The sequence below is a fragment of the Elgaria multicarinata genome, chromosome 1, assembly GCF_023053635.1.
Source record: "Elgaria multicarinata webbii isolate HBS135686 ecotype San Diego chromosome 1, rElgMul1.1.pri, whole genome shotgun sequence".
Classification (NCBI taxonomy): domain Eukaryota; kingdom Metazoa; phylum Chordata; class Lepidosauria; order Squamata; family Anguidae; genus Elgaria; species Elgaria multicarinata.
The window spans coordinates 193,996,546-194,013,436 of NC_086171.1; the positions used below are offsets into that span (position 1 = coordinate 193,996,546).

At 42.2% G+C, this 16,891-nt stretch overlaps 2 protein-coding genes and 1 non-coding gene across 8 annotated transcripts in view; 2 read left to right on the forward strand and 1 right to left on the reverse strand.

Annotated features, from left to right (window-relative positions):
* STAU1 (staufen double-stranded RNA binding protein 1) overlaps positions 1–1,153 on the forward strand; it is a 46,782-nt gene extending 45,629 nt beyond the window's left edge. For all 6 annotated transcript variants that reach the window (XM_063146036.1, XM_063146050.1, XM_063146028.1 and 3 more), the window contains one exon: positions 125–1,153. In XM_063146036.1, the coding sequence (XP_063002106.1) occupies positions 125–212 (88 nt within the window). In that variant the 3' untranslated portion in view covers positions 213–1,153. The remainder of the gene's footprint in view (positions 1–124) is intronic.
* Positions 1,154–3,396: 2,243 nt separating this feature from the next.
* LOC134394725 (retinol dehydrogenase 10-like) lies at positions 3,397–13,629 on the reverse strand. Its single transcript, XM_063120410.1, has 5 exons — positions 13,174–13,629; positions 7,840–7,938; positions 6,086–6,231; positions 4,245–4,376; positions 3,397–3,499 (listed from the first exon to the last, which is right to left on the reverse strand). Exons 1-5 carry the CDS (start codon positions 13,627–13,629, stop codon positions 3,397–3,399), a joined length of 936 nt encoding a protein of 311 aa, XP_062976480.1.
* A 3,099-nt stretch (positions 13,630–16,728) lies between these two features.
* LOC134413512 (small nucleolar SNORD12/SNORD106) lies at positions 16,729–16,824 on the forward strand. Its single transcript, XR_010026518.1, has one exon. It is a non-coding gene; the product is annotated as a small nucleolar SNORD12/SNORD106 (small nucleolar RNA).
* The last annotated feature ends 67 nt before the right edge of the window (positions 16,825–16,891 follow it).

Genomic DNA, 16,891 nt, shown 5'->3' on the forward strand with positions numbered 1-16,891 from the left:
GGAGTTTGCTATTTCAAAGGAACAGATCTACTTGACATGAGTTTGGAACAACCACAAGTCTCCCTGAGCAATCCGTAATCCAAAGCATGGCTGTTTTCTGAGAAATGCTTTTTCATTTTTCTAGATGCGTGAAGCAAGAAATGGAAAGTGACCCTCTCCTCAAACCGGCTAGCTCAAACACTTTGGGACAAACACTGGACACCACTGCCTAAAAAGGCTTGACTGGACCCAAACCTGAAAGCACCAGAGAAAATCAAATGCTTCCTAATTAATGTAACCTAACTGTTTTAGAGCGCTACAGTTGTTACAACCCACTGTAGTGTCTAAATCATAACCGTTGCTTTTCAAACAGTGATAAAATTTTTAGTTTCATTGCATTGTTTTGAATGACACTATAAATTTTTCATTTAAAAAAAAGTTTCTTAATTGTACCTAGAACTATAGCACAGTTTAGAAACTTTGTTGTCTGACACACTTACCTATGAACTAACTTGGGAAGATCATATCCATGTATGTGTTCAGTCTTTTGTTTTTAATGAAATTGTAAAATAATTTCACTGGAAACAAACTGTGTGCCTACCATTTAATTAAAAAAAAAATAAAGTCAGTTAGGCAAGCCTGGCCTAATTATGAAACGGTTGAATAAAATATAATTACACATTTTAGGAATTTTAAACTTTATTTGATCACTTTGATTTCTAGAATATTTTTGAGGGGTGGGGAGGAGGGAGGGAAACCTGAATGCAAAAGAGTTTAAATGGTCGCTAATCTTTGTTTTAAAAAGAAAATTGTGTGTCTGCATATAAAGGCACACAAACTAAGTACAGTACAGTACAGGATATGATCTCAATGTAGTGCATATAAAACTGCAGATTGATTTTCCTTGAGTGCTTTATACTGTTTAATTACATCTCCATGTAGGGCTGAAAAAAATTACCTATGTTTATATATAAACTGTGTTGCTTTTGATGTTGTGTTTATTGCACACAGTGATGTGTGCAATAAAGTTTTTGCATATGGTCCAGGTAAAGCACGATAGCCTTGCAAGTTAAGTACTGCTTCAGTTCATTGTTTACGCTGGAATTTTTTCTCCCCATGGAATGTAAGTAAAACGTAGTGTTTGTCCAATAAATGGTAAATACTAAAAAAAAAAGTGTGTGTTTTATTCTTAAATGGCAACTCCCCAGCAGATTTTAAAAAAAAAAACAATAAAAATAAACAACTTTAGTATGGTAACGTGGGCAAAAATGTAAAAATAATATATTGGATTGTGGCTGGTTCTACTGAGATCTCTCTACTACGCAAACTAACAAAAAAGAGTACATTCAAAAATAGTTACTTTATATGCAATTTCCCTACCTATATTATCTCAGAAATCCTTCTAAGAATTCTGTAAGTTATGCCAAGGCTATTCTCATATATTGAACTTGAAAGTTGAAGCAGAGAATATGTTGCTTGCCTAAGGTAATCCATGCTCTTAACCACTATATTTGCACATTCATTCCCAATCATCATGCTGCCCTCCTAGTCCTTGACTCTAAAACTTGCAAGATGTCTGCATGGAGCTGTTCCAGCACAAATGTAAATTGGAAACCGTATTCCAAGGGTTTGGCACTGGCTTCGTTTACATGGCCTCTTTTTAGTAGCTTGAATTTGACACACAAAGCTAAACTTGTAAGTTTTCCTACTTCTAAATTCCATGGTATTTTGTGTCTCTCCCCCCGCCCCCACTCCCATAGCATTAGTAAACTTTTTATCAGCAGGAGATATGTGGGTACACGATCTCACATCAGCCATTTTAAATAGCATTGAGATGGTATTTAGGTGGAATCCACCGCATGATTTTTCACCTGAATGGAGCCTGTGCAAAGTTTGTTGAAACGAGTAGAGGGAGCAGCACCTAGTCCGTTGAATCTTCTCAAGGCTATTACAAAATGGCTCTTTTGCAAGCTAGTTTTTGCATATGCCATTTTCCAGAGCGTTAAATGATCTATTTTCTAGAGCGTTAAAGAATATTCACATAGTTTTAGATAATCTGGTACTTCCCACAAGCATTAAAAGCTTTGTGTTCTTCCTCTTGTGCATATAGAAAGCATTTCTGCTTTCTTGTATATGTGCATTGTCATACATGCACACGCACGAACATGCACACCTCTTGCTATGACCTTGGGTGGCTTGGGAGTAGGGAGAACAGAGGGAAAGGGACATTCCATAACGACATAAGAATAGTTTTTGCATAGTTAGGTATAAATTCTATTTAATTTGTTTGTATCCATAGGGGCCTCCATTTCTAGCCTCAATCTCCAAAGTAAATTTCTGATGGCTCACAGGGGGTTGGAGGGTCAATTACCCCTCTCCCAATTCCACTGACAGAAGCAGTTTTATCAATAGATCTCCTTTGGTGGATTTTGCCCTCAGCCTTCCCCAACTTGGTGCTGTCAAGGTGTATTGGACTTCAACTCCCATCAGCCTCAGCCAAAATGGCTAGTGTTTAATAATGCTGGATGTTGTAATCCAAAACATCTGGAGGGCATCCGATCAGGGAAGGCTGCTCTAAGTGTTCTTTCTGGCAGGGAAGGGTGGCTCCCTGTATAGGATCTGGTTGGTCTCTCCTTGCTGTGATATTCTCTTGGGAGGCAGGAGGTGAATTCACCTACAGATCCCCAGTGTAATCCTCTACATATTGAGATCGAGTTGCATCAGATCATAAGATGAGGTGAGAGGCATTGTGGTAGCTTTGAAGAAGAGGTAGATAAGGCGGAAAATGCATAATGATTTTATTTTCATAGGCTTAGTTCTTTGAGCAATTCTGATAAAACTCCAGGGAATATGTTCTGCCTGAGGAATGCTGGAAAGAGATGTGGCTGGTATTACAAATCCCCATTTTCCCCCATGAATTTCAACTTCCTAAAATAATGGACTATATTCCTATTCCTTTCCCTTCTGCCAGTTGACGTGAGCAGCTGGAAAATAGTTGATACTGAAGTGTTACCAGGAGAATTAATACAAAACACAGTAATGTATACATCTGATTAATTATTCTAGGCTACTTCCGAGGCTGGTATCATTGAACTCAATTCAATTATTTCTTAGTGACAAGAAGTTAAATTCCTTTTTACTAGGTCATAGCACAGGTAAAGATGAGATTTAACAAACTAGCTTCCTGGGCGAAAAAGTTTGGTGTACAACTGAGGATACTCAAAATAAGGATTCTTTTTAAAAACAAAACAAAAATGTGTCATTTTGTGGGTTAATGCTCACAAAGAGGGCTCAAAATACTCTGGTTGTTCAAAATCAGAATACTCCATTTACTCTTGTATGCTAAGTGCCGCACACTTGATTGTATCCATAGAACTAGATGTGTTGCTCCAGGTATCCTGTACGAAGATAGTGACTTCATCTCCTTGCTAAATTGTGGCAAGTTGCGGCTTTTTGTGGAAGACACTTGTCCAGTCCCAAGAATTTTTGAATGAGAACTTGAGCATCCCAAGGAAGGAGGCTGAAGAAGCAGGGAAAAGGAAAAATAGCAGTTTGGTTAAAAGCACAAGTGCTTGCTAGAATGGTAAGAAGAGAGGAGTCAAAAGCCCTTTTGTGTGAAGCACAAATAATTTGTCCCTGACCCTCTCACTTCCTTCCCAACCCCCATCATGCATTGCCATTCTGTTGCACTGCTAGCTATGTGGGTGTGGGTGTGGGTGTTACCACCAAAACAGCATGGTCAACCAGGTCTAGCTAGAAGTTTGGTAGGATGACCATGGGCCTACTGGAGAGTGGGGTGAAGGGGTTTGTTTTATTTATTTAGTACTTCTATTTAGCTAAACTGCAAATGATCTGTTTGGTACTACAGCCCAGCTCTGTCTCATATTTAATGCAAAAGTTCTATCAGTACATGTTTTCTTCCACTGTTAAACTGTAGTGAAATTGAGCCCTTTACCCAGTGCATTTGTTCCTGAGGTCGCCGAGTGGCTCTATCATGTGGGTGCTGCTGCAATTATTAAATGCACATTAGAGAGAAATGGATCGAAAACCAGTATGGGCTAGCCTGTAAATATTCACATTTGCACAGGACTGAACTTGATCTTGTTGCCTGACTTTGCTTTAGGCTCTCAATGCTGTGTAACATGTTTTTCACCACCGAAGCTGGGCTTTTATAGCTGCTATCCCCATATACAAATTGCATCCTGAAGAGATTTTGTCACATGGGCCAGAGTTAACATGTCTGCCATCTGTACAATGACACTTACTTTTTTGCAATGGCTGCAAGGTACATCACTCTGGGGATACAGATCATGTGCTGATTACGAAGTATACCTTGCATTGCGGCTTCCACAAAATCCCCTGGTTTTAAGGGAGAAAGTAGGGCTTCCAGCTCTCGCCTGGAAGAAGAAAAAAGGATATTGAGAGGAAGAAGTAACATTTACTTATGTTCTAGGGGTAAACATGTTTTCTCTTGGCAGTCATAAACGATGTCTGTCTCTTACAAAGACAAAACAAGTTTTCAAGAAGTTGCATCCTCTGCATCAGACCCATCCATCAGGTTCAATGACGAACGTAGTAGTTCAGTAGTAGTGCATATGCTTTGCATGTCGAAACATGCAAGGCTCAATCCCTGGCATCTCCAGTTAAAGAACCTAATAGCAGGTGATGTAAAAGGCCTTTGCTAGAGATGCTAGAAAACCATTGCCAACCAGAGTAGAGAACAGATGGCCAAATGGTCTGATGAAGCTTCGTTGGGGGAGCAGATGAGTACTGGTATCAACTGTGCATTGGGATCTTTCTTGCTGGAATGGGGTGATCGGGTGATCTAGCTCTTTGCTGGCCTGCCAAATAAAGCCATGGGCCTGTATCTAGGGACGTCATCACCTGATTTTCCTTTGTTCCTTTGCAGTAAATGGGACCACTCACCGGGATGGATCCAACCCATGTGCATGCAGAGGTCCACTCTTGTGATGGAGTTCCCTCCCTGCTGCAGCACCTCATGTATGCTGTAAATCTGCTCCAGGTGGTCTCCCAATCCTCTTCAGAAGATTTGGGGCTGCAATGGAGAGGGAAAGATCCAACCCACCAGTCGTTCCCTCCCATGGGCAAAAGCCCCCATTTAATACAACACACTGTCTTTTGTTCATAATGTTCCAACTGAATGCTTTGCTGCAGTTAATACAGATAGAGTAGGCTAGGTTAGCTGCAGAAATAGAGAAATGCTGGACCAGAGTACAGTGGTTGTAAAGAAGTCTAAATGTAGACCTGCTGATTCTGTACTGTACAAGGTGAGCTCAAGGAATCCATGTAGCTAGACGAACCCTGCCATAAATTGTTAGAACAGCCCCTTCCCTGTGGAGCAATAAACAGTTCTGGGAGGGATCAGTAATTCATAGACGGGCATTTCTCCCTTCTTTTTTGTTCTTATCTTATCTCTCCCTCTGACAGAATTTAGGACAGGGGTTTTGTCATCTGTTCTGTAAAGCACCATATACCTTGAAGATAAATAAAAAATAGTGATGCCTCCTGTTTGAAAGGCCCCACTTCATATTGCTATGTAATAATAATAACAACAATAATATATTTGTTACCCACCTCTCCCTCTGGATTGAGGTGGGGTACAACGCAAATGCAAAACACCATAAAATATGTATAATTGAGTAAAACATATAAAACTAATACATTATTAAAAAGCAGCACATTTTAAAAGGCATCTTAAAATTCAACTGGGTAGGCCTGCTGGAAGATGTACTTTGCACCAACCCCACTCCAGTTAAATGGGAACAGTGGATGAGCTAATTAGGAATATGTTGCAAATGTGCATGTGTATTGACATGATTCACATGTAACAACTACCCATGGGTTGTTTAAACCATGGTTGTTTAAATCACGGGTAGTTGGGACCATGCAGGAGCGAGCGTGCTGCCTCCCTACCAACCACTTGACTACTTCCACTTTGGTAAACAACCCAGGGTTCCTGGTTTGTGTTCTCTGACATCCAAACCCAGCACTCTGGGTGCAAAACAACCCAGTCTTAAAACATGGTGTGTTGTTCAAATCAATCAAGCTAGAGTAACATTGGGTACAACTCAATGTTAGTTGTTACCTGATTCTGCAGCTATGGAACATGCCAGTGTTGATGAAATAAGGACACACAAGAGTAGTCTTCACGCCATTGATTCTTTTGGCTTTCAGTTCATGGCTAAGAGCTTCGTGGAATCCAACCACAGCAAACTTGCTAGCACAGTAATCCTGAGGAAACAAGAAGCACTTCCTCATTACAAGCATCACCTTCCTGGCTTAGTCCAAACGTTTTCTTGAAGTTATGCTGAAAATCGCCCCCTCCATGAATCTACTCCTTCCTAATAGCTGCCACACCATCTTATGGACCAAAATTAGGTCCTACAAACAAGGTAGAGGATGGGCTTTGTCGCTGAATCCTCATACCAATCCAGTGCTTAATTTAAAGTTGTCCATGCTCTATGCTTGGCAATACAATTGTTGCTTTAATACTGTTACTTTATATTTGATATGTTATGGCAGCCATCCACTGATGTTTTGGGCATCAACTCCAGCCACCATGGCCAATGGTCAGTAATCCTGGGAATTGTAGTCCAAAACAACAGAGGTGCTAGCTGGAGGGACACTTCAACACTAGACTGGAGATGCTTTGCTGACACCGCATCCAATGGAGGAGGAAGGCACAGCACTATTGAGTCTCTAGCTTCATGTGCTACATGTCATTCCTATGGAGGCAGTGCGCAACACATGAACTGACTCAGATGGTGCAGCGCCAGCCCAGACTAGTACCACCCACACCCCCAATGTTATTGCCAATCTGAGATCAGAGATGGCAGGGATTTCTCCAGGGGATGGGGGTTGGTGGCTGGTGGCCAAGTCCTACCCTCTGGAAGAATCCAAAGCGGCCCCGCGAACCAGATGGGACAGAACCAGCTGGGTTAGGTTTACGGGCTGAAGGTTCCCCATCCCTGCTTAAATATATGTGGAATTAATCTTTGTTGCCCACTGAACCCCCGTAGGAAAGTTGTTATACAACTGAGAAATGTTGTGCCAACCCACCACACTTCAGATGTCAAGGTAATATGGAGGAGGAACTCCATAGTGGAATGAAGTTCTCTGGCAGGTTGGTACTGTGTGGGAGGAAAGAGATACTCTGATTTCAAGTAATTTAGGGTTTTAAAGGTCAAAACCAGCACCTTAAATTAAGCTCAGAAATGTAATCAAGCAAAATGGTTCCTATTATGATGGCAGGATATGTGGAGGGAAGCTCGCATGTTGCTACAAGGACTTCCAAGGTACAATGTGTTTGGGAGTTCTATGGAGACACACAGAACCCCTTGCTGGGCCACCTGTTGATATAGTTGGGGATACCAATACCAATAATAATCAATAATTTATTTATTTCTTACCCGCCTCTCCCTCTGGATCAAGGCAGGGAACAACATTGAATACAAACATAAAATATATAAAACTGGTTAAAACATATAAAACAAATACAATTATTAAAATAACAGCCAGACATCTACAAATTTGACTGGGTCAGCCTGCTGGAAGAGATCAGTCTTTATAGCTTAGTGTGTTGTGTGAAAACACTAAGGCCCAAAGTGGTTTGGAATTCATAATTATGATTATTATATTATCTGCCTGAATCTTATTTAGTTGTAATAAGATATATCAATGAGAGAAAGAGAGATGCAGTTTTAAATTTATTGTTGATCTTGGACCTTTGGGAACTGGTGGACTATAAATGTAAATAAGGACATCCACAAATTTGTCAAAGGGACTCTTTCGGAAAGGTTAGTTGCATTAAAGATTTCTCTTGCTGTGTCATTTACTGACCTCCAGACAGCCTGTTGCAAACAGCCCGAATGATCCTGCAATTGTCACAATGTGTCCGTTCCCTCTCTTGATCATTTGTGGAAGGAAAGCCTTGACAGTCTGGAAATGGTGCAAAAACAAGTTGAGTATTTTACTACTCCTGTGTACTTTTCATGTATTGACATCTGCATATAGAAAGGAGCTGATACAATAATTGACGGCTTGGTTTATAAACATTCTAGCAAAATACAAGAACAAGGGTGCTTCCAGGTGAAGCTTTTATCATGCAATCGCCCTGCCACATTCATGGAATTTTATAGATGATGCCATCCTCACCTTGTAACCCTTCCATGGTTTCCCACCAGTTCTTCGATTTCCCCCTCCCTCCCCCACCTTACCTCTATGAAGAGCCATGTAGCTAGAAGAAGCCACCTCCTGGACCTCTCAGGAGCTCATCCGAACTCTTGCAAGACCTGTCCAAGCTCTTGTGAGAACTAGCAAGACCCAGCCACGTGGTCAGAAGCAGCGGCTGGCCAAGCTCTCCTTCTGGCTGGAGGGTTCTCAAAGGAAAAGCAGAGGGCAGGTGGCTGCTCGAGAAAGCCCTACCGGTCACTCTCTCACTGCAGCAAATGCCACAGTGCCACAGCAGCTGGCAGGGCTCCCTAGAACACCTGCTGAAAACGGCAGAGAAACGCTTGAGGCAGAGTGGGGTGGGGTGGGAAGAGGCCCAACCAGTTGTTCTTCTGGCTCCGCCGCCTAATGCGGGTACCTCACCCTGCTTTATGAATGGGCTGCCCCTGGATGCTGAACTCTCCCCCCATTCGTATTATCCCTGAAATCCATCCTGGGATAACCTGGCTTCAGTTGTCTGTGCCCTGGTAACCGCCAAGTTAGATTACTGCAATGCACTCTACGTGGGGCTGCCTTTCAAGACAGTTCAGAAGCTGCAGCTTGTGCAAAATGTAGCAGCCAGAGTTATAACAGGGAATAGAAGGTTCAAACATATAAGACCCACTCTGGCCCGCTTGCATTGGCTGCCTGTATGGTTCTAAGCCTGATTCAAGGTGCTGGTTTTAACCTATAAAGCCTTGCATGGCTTGGGACCACAATACCTGATGGAACGCCTCTCCCGACATGAACCTACCCATACACTACGCTCAACATACAAGGTCCTCTTCTGGGTGCCTACTCTGAGGGAAACTCGGAGGACGGCAACAAGAGAGAGGGCCTTTTCTCTTCTCCCAGGCATTTAGCAATATGTAATTAGCCTGGGTTTGTGTCTGTATGTTTTTTTGGTTTTAAGTTGTATGTTTTTGTGATTTTACATTTTTATATATTGTTTTTATGTGTTTTCTCCTATGTAAACTGCCCAGAGAGCCTCAGCTATGGGGCAGTATACAAATGTAATCATCATCATCATCATCATCCCCATCCCTGCAAGGGATTTTCTCCTGCCTGGGCTCTATATTGGAAGTGAGCCTGGCTGAACAATTTGATTTTCATAAAACACTAAATTAGGAAGAAAGGTTCTGTGATACTTTAAGCTTGCATGACCTACATTACGCCATGCTGTTGGTGCAATAAGAAGATTTGGTGATCAAAAACCCTGCCGGTTAAGACCAGAGTTATGTCTCAAGTTGGCTCAAGCTCTACAAAGCCAGGAAATCAGACGCTATGGCTGATGCCTTGACATACCCATGATCTGTAAAGGTGTTATGCAATGCCACACATTGCACTTGCTGATAACTTAGCCTCCATGCACCAGACTTATCCTGGTCTTTCAGGCCCAAATTCAGATGGATGAAAGGGACCAGCAAAGATGCCCTACAGGTCCTGTATTAGCTTGTGAAGCATCTGAGCCTTATTGTATACCTAGAGGAATCCTCCTGTGAGTTGACTCACCATGTCTGTTTGTTGCTTGTAACCTTTGTATCCCCCCCACCCCGCAAAAAAGGGGAAAAAATCCCTGAGAACAAAACGACATGGTACATATGCAAATTGGTGTCCTCTTTTTGGGAATTCATAGCCTCTTTTTTGACCATCTAAGTGGCCTCCCTAGTCCATTCCAAAAGGCGGTGCTGTTCCACTTTATGCCCTCTGACCTATGGGGAGCCACAAGGATCCATCTTGTCTTCCATGCTAGTTAACATCTGTGTAAATCTGCTGAGAGATGTGGACTGTTGTATCATCAGTATACAGATGTCACCCAACACTCCCATTTCCATCTTCTGATGCCGGAGAGGCAATGGAAGTTCTAAACTAGACTTTAGTATCTGTTTTCAAGTGATTGAGAGGGTAAACAAACTAAAATGTAATCCAGACAAGATGGCGGTACTCTTGGTTGGGAGATCTGGAGAGCTCGGAGTAGTTTAGCTTGTGTTATAATAATGATCTAGCTAATACATTGAGCTGGTTCGCATGCCACAGTGGCATTTCCTGGGTTATTTAAACCAGGTATTGCAGAGACAAGTGGAGCATGTGAGCCACATGCTCATCATTTTCACTTTCAATTAGCAATCCAGGAATGCCCCATTCCTGGGTTGTTTCATGGCATGAAAACCTGGAAAGTCTGAGTTGTTTATGAGTTAAACAACCCAGAGTTAACCCAACAACAAACCATGGGAAATTGTTGGGTTAACTCTGAGTTGTTTAACCCATATACAGCTTAGAGTATCTGGGGTCGCACATCCCAAAACTACCCAGGAACAGGGCATTCCTTGGTTGTTAAACACAGATACAATAAGTATGTGGCTTTTGCACTCTACTTGCCCCTCTAATTCCTGAGTTAAACAAACCAGGAATTGCCACCATGATGTGTAAGTAGGTCGATGATTGGCTTAAAGGTGGAGTATTACCATTTTGCTTTCATCCATGTATTTCCCAATTTTCTCCTGTTCTTGTGGAGATAAGAAATGCTAATGCCTACTTAGAGTTCCTTTGGAAAGGTTTGGCTTTAGTGGCACATGTGACAAGGATAAAGAGTGTAACGAGATTAGTTTTCATTTCAATCCTCTTAAAATTGCCCTCCATTTGATTGTCTTTTCATCTTTTCAGGGTCTGAAAAGTAGGATTAACAAGAGCCAGACCATGTTCTACAAGACCTGACTGATAAACTACTTTCCAGAATTAGTTGTGGCAAAAAAAACCTCCCATCTGCACTAGAGTTGTGTGTGTGTGCACGCATGCACGCATGCGTGCATGCATGTGCAATTCATTTGAGACAGAACCGAATGGGATAGTTCTGGAATGCAGCGCTTTGTAGAACTCCTTTATGTAGAAAAAGCCTTATGAATAACTATGCTGAGCTTTCTGGGCAAAGAAAGGAACCATTTTTTTCTTTTTAAAAAGGGTTATTCTTTCAAAGAAGAATAGGGACATGCAAATAATTATTATAACCAAGAAGAAGATTCTCCACCACCTAGGGAAGGATGCTTTAAAATGGACGTTCTGTGGATAGCTCTTTAACGTAGATGAGTTGTAGGTAGGATGGCCACTTCTGCTGAGTAGGGTTGTAGGTGATGTGGCCTTGCCAAAAAGGAGAAAATGCATCATCAAAAATGACTGGGATTTGTATAACGTCCATATGCTAATTTATAAGTATAGCTACAAATGTATAAATGATTATTATAATTTAAATGGAAATACAGTACATCTCACCATTCTATGGAAGACTGTGACCAGATGACCTATGTGCTGGGCTGTTCAGCCTCCTGTCCAGGTGCTAACTGTTGATGGACAATGGTTGTTATAATTTTTAATCTTTAAAGTGGAATTGAAGAGGATAGCCCCTCAAATAGAAGACACCTTTAAATAGAGGGCCGTCCTCTGTAAAGGAGCACACATGGCCACCCCAGTTGTAGTGAAGTAAAGGTTCTGGCTAGATGGACCCTTGGTCTGATTCAGCATGGCTCTTCTTATGTTCTCGGGCTGTATAATGGCAAAATACTATGCATCTTTACCTTGGAATAAGCCTCATTCCAAGTGAACACTGATTTCTGTCTGGGCTTAACTCAAAGTGTTCTTCTCGGCCTTTAAAGCCCTAAATGGCCAGGGACTTGAGTAGTTCAAGAACCACCTCCTTTTATGTAAACCAGCCTGTATGTTGAGATCTTCCTCTGAGGCCCTGCTCTAGGTCTCCCTGCCATCAGAGGTATGGAGGGTCGGTGTGAGGACTGTTTTCATTGTGGTACTGGGATTTGGAAACACCTTTCCGATGGAAGCCCACCTGGATTTTTAGGATTAATTTTGTTCAGACAACCCAAACTTAACTTTTGTTTTAATGGGCATTTTGGGGGTGCTGTCTTTTAAGATGGCACTGGTTTGTTAACATTTTAAATCATGATTATTACCTTTTTAGCTGTTTTAAAGATCAATCTTTACTTTGCTTATAATAATTGTTCTATGCTGCAATCTTATACACATTTACCTAGGAATAAATCCCATTGGATTCAATTGGGGTTACCTCTTGAGTAGATGTGCATAGGATTGTGCCATAGAACAATTATCAGACTGTCTTTTTTGCCAAGTGTAAGCCGCTCCGAGAGCCTTTTTTGGCTGAGGAGCGGGGTATAAGTATGATAAATAAATAAAAAATAATAATAAAAAATAAAAATAGCCAATTGTGAGTTTCTCTCCCTTGATTTTATCATTTGCTCCTTTGAATACTTCAATAGGAAGGTGAAATATAAATGTTTGAAATCAGTATAATGAACATTGGGGTCAGCCAAATGGTTTTTGCTGCCCCTTATGCTTTGTTCTATGCTGAGCAGCATAACAATAATACACTGAATTTAAAAATGAAAATACGATTACACAATTGTTCTCCATGTTCAATCTGAACTAAATACTACAACTACATTCCTAGCCATCAACACTGAAATAGATTAGAAAAACAGAGGCCAGATCTACACCAAGCAGGATATGACACGTTGAAAACAGTTTGAAAAGTGTATATGGAGTGTGTCCTGGGCCCTAACAGTTGTCACTACTGCTATAAACCATTTTAAAGCAGTAGTGTAGATCCTGCCATAGTCTACAAATGTCCATCACTATTGTCCCAACTGGTGCATAGACATTCCCCGGAATGAGGATGTTACTGCCCGCAGCCCAAGAGTTGCAAAGCTGCTTCTATATGCGTCTTCCAAAAGTGTAAGCAGTAACTTTCCCTCCAAGGCCATTTACACCACTGATGGAATTTCAGCGTCCCACATTGTAGCATAGTTAACCGCTATGGTTTGGCCGCCCCTGCATGTATGAGATTTGCTGTTAGATTTGCAGGTTCCCAATCCATGTGTCTAGTCACTTGGAAACCTGAATCGCACTTCAGTTGTACGCGTTGCACAGAGTGACGCTTACCCAAAAGTGAGCATGGCAGTTGGTCTTCATGGTTCTTTCCAGCTGTTCATCAGGGCACTGTAAGATGGGTGTCCCAGCTACGACACCAGCATTGTTGACCAATATTGTAACATCGCCCACATCCTTTCTCACGTCCTCAGCTGCGCCATAGACCTCTTCCCTTCGGCTCACGTCACAGACATAAGTGTAAGCCTTGGCTCCCAGGGCGCGAACCTCCCTGGCTGTATTTTCATTGCCCTCTCGGTCTATATCCCACAAGACAAGTGTCGCTCCCCGTTGGGCAAATTCCAGGGCAAACAGCCGCCCAATACCCGTTGCACTGGCTGCCCCTGTTATCAAGCAGATTTTGTTTGCGACTGCTTTCTCTGTGGGCTTCTTCACCCACCGAATCAGAGCATGGATGATGTATCCAAATACTTTTGCTGTGAGTATCAGAAAGTCTACAAGCACAGCCATCATGTCAGATCTCTGAGAAGACACCAGTAATCACTGCAAGCTTTGTAGTGCTAGTATACCGAAAGACCCTCGGACAAAGCAGTTCAGGCAGAAAGGGTGTATTTATGAGAAAATGGAGATTTAAGAGATTATAGCAACCACTACCAATAAGCAGGTGGAATGTGGACAACTATGAAGCATTAGGTCAGTAATTCCCAAACCGTGAGCTTGCGTGTCAGGAAAAATCTAGAGATTAATTTGTTGTAATGGTCAATTGATCCTATGTTTATGTTAATTTTATTTGACTGCATTGATAGCTTTATCAAATGTATCAATATGTTGATATGGGGTTTTTTTCAAATGTGTTGTTTTGATAAATTAATATTTATTGTGAGTTATTTTGAGTGCAGTCCACTGTGGAGAAGCAGCACATAAATAAATTAAACTAAGAACTGCTAGTGGATCATGATGGGGGGAAAATAGTTTTAAAACTAAAAGCACCTAGGAATCAGGCCTGGAAAGCAACTTAGGGAAGTTTCTCCTAATGTTCAACCGAAATCTGTTTCCCTGCAATTTCCACTCATTGGTTCTAGTTTTGCCCTTTGGGACAACAACCATTCCGATCTTTGAAGAGAGCTCTCATGTTGATCCTTTATCTTTTCTTCTCCAGGCTAAATGAATCCAGCTCTTGGACAGGGGACATACTAAAACGAAGGACACGGAATGGCCATTGAAATACATTGGTTCATTCTGAATGGCCATAGGAAATCATTGGAGGAGTTTAGGGATCATCTACAAATCAAAATACCTAAAGGAGTTAAACATTCAGTTTTCATAGAAAACCACACAGAATCAAAATACAAACTAACAGAGCGGTTTTAGGGAAGAACTACTATGACCCCCCCAACACTGTGGTTCTAGGGATCACCCCCAACTTCAAGGAAAAATCAGAATGCAATAAAAAGAGGGTAATGACAGTTTTATACACTGCTTTATAAGCACCAGTTCTAAAACACCCAAATAGAAGAAAGGAATTTTGTTGCAACATGCCAAACGTTTAAATGTTTATATATGCCCCCCTCCCAGCGCCCACACCTTACAACAGGCTGGTTTCGAAATGGCCATAGGAAAACATTGGGCTGTCAGGCAGACCCACAAAAAAGAAGGGGTTTGGGAAGGTTGGTAATAAGACTATAAGCACCATAAGAGTCCCTGTTGAAGGCCATTGGAATGGCCCCCACATTGCGCACAGGCACTTTAGGTTCCTTCAGAATGGCCATAGGAAAGCACTGGGCTGTCAGGAAGCCCCAGAAATAAAGGGGAGCCCCAAAATTCTCATGGACATTTGTAATAATACTATAAGCACCATAAGAGTCCCTGTTGAAGGCATGCTCCATTGGAATGGTCCCCACATTGTGCCTGGGTACATTAGGTTCCTTCAGAATGGCCATAAGAAAGCACTGGGCTGTCAGGCAGCCCCAGAAAAAAAGGAGGAGCCCCAAAATTCTCATGGAGGTTTGAACTGAGAGTTTTTGCTGGAGGTGTGCTCCCTTGGGATGTTCCCCACTTTGTGCATGGCCACATTAGGTTCCATAGCCCAGTGCTTCCTATGGCCATTCTGAAGGAACCTAAAGAGGCATTGCAAACTCCAACAAAAGTTTGCTTGGAGGAAGGGATATAATAAACTTAAGGAAAAAGGGTGAGGTGGTGGGTACAGATGTACAAACACAACTCCAGTTTCACACCCTTAGTATAGTTTCAGATCCTGGAACAACCAAAGTCAACTCTTAAAGATATAGTAATATTTCCGTCACATCAACCACAAAAGAAGATTGTGTGAGCAGAGTGCTGGACTAGATGGACCCTTGGTTTGATCCAACAGGAGCCTTCTTATGCAGGGTTTTTGTCTCCAAACTCAGATCTCAGGGACACCTCATCTGCAGAAGAGACATGAGACCCTAGAAAGAGCACTACTAAAACCCAGAACCTGGAAGAACCCACTATATTAATTTCATGAATGTCTTGCCTGGGCCTCTCAATAATGCCTCTGATGAAATCCTGAGCCCTTCCTCAATCCTAGGTGCCCGTTTTAAGATGCAAACGTGTAATTTCCCCCCAAACGTGTTATTCATACATAAGACACTATTTTGGAGCATTCAACTTGGGATATGGGAGCAGCCAGCCAATAGACATGGTTTTTGGATCGTCCCCTGAGTTTCAAGCAGCCAGGATTGCCACTTGCAGGAGATAATGGTCATATCTCCTGTCAGTCCTACACAGAGTAGACCCATTGAAACGAATGAGAATTATGTTAGTCACCACTAACCTAAGCCCCATTCATTTCAAAGGGTATACTCTCCATAAAACAATTATAATTATCAGTTGCAAGTTTATTTTTTCCTAGTAGCAACTCAGTTCGATAAACCAGAACAGATTCGTGTTCATCTTGCACATATGAAATGTGCAAATTGTGCGTGTTTACATCTACTTATATGGATGTTTTGAACCACCTCAAATATATAAACTCGTCTCCATCATCCCGTCCCATCAGACAACACCAGTTACGTCTCAAAGAAGCGCATGCCTCTCAAGACTACATTTCCCAAAAGGCCTTGAGAACGCGCCTGCGCTCTAAGGCACCGCGGGCTATATAATGTCGCAGAGCGAACGCACGCGTTCTTTTCTTTGCTGCTGCCGAAGAGGTAAGTTGGAGGTGGGGGGAATGGTAGTAGGCGAGCGGGGCTCGGCCATCCGCCGCCATCTGCTGTGTTCTTCGTTCTCTATATGTCTCCCGTTCGCTTCGGCTGCCCCTCCACACACCCCTTTTCTTCCTTTGTCCTATATTGGTTGTATCTATCTCCCCGCTTAGGAGAACTATGTTGTGCTACTGCGAGATGCTCTGAGCTGTGTTCTTCTGCAGTTCCTATGGGACCAAATTCAAATATACAACTCAATAGTATTTTCTCTCTCTCTCTCTCTCTCTCTCCCTCCCCTTCCCCATTTTTCTTATTTCTCTCCCTTCCCCCCCCCCGCCCCCGGTCTATATTAGAAATCCCTGGCCGCTGCTCAACTACATAGCTGCTATCTCCCTTGGGTTGCAGTCTGGGCGGTTGTAGTTTAATTGGTGTACGTGATGACTTGTATAAACTTTTTTCCCCATCAGAGCGGAAGTGTTGATCTCTTTGGTATTAGCCAGAATTTGTCTGATGCACCAAATGAACAATGAGAGGAGTGGTTGGGAGGACCTCAGTACCCATGAAGTTGTAAACGGTGTTAGCCCTAC

Coding starts and splice junctions, on each gene's coding strand:
- LOC134394725 (XM_063120410.1), bottom strand. CDS start 13,629: ATGGCTGTGCTTGTAGACTTTCTGATACTCACAGCAAAAGTATTTGGA. Junction 4,377..6,085: donor TTCCATAGCTGCAGAATCAG/GTAACAACTAAC, acceptor TTCTTCTTCCAG/GCGAGAGCTGGAAGCCCTAC. Junction 3,500..4,244: donor CTTGCAGCCATTGCAAAAAA/GTAAGTGTCATT, acceptor CTGCTTCTTCAG/CCTCCTTCCTTGGGATGCTC.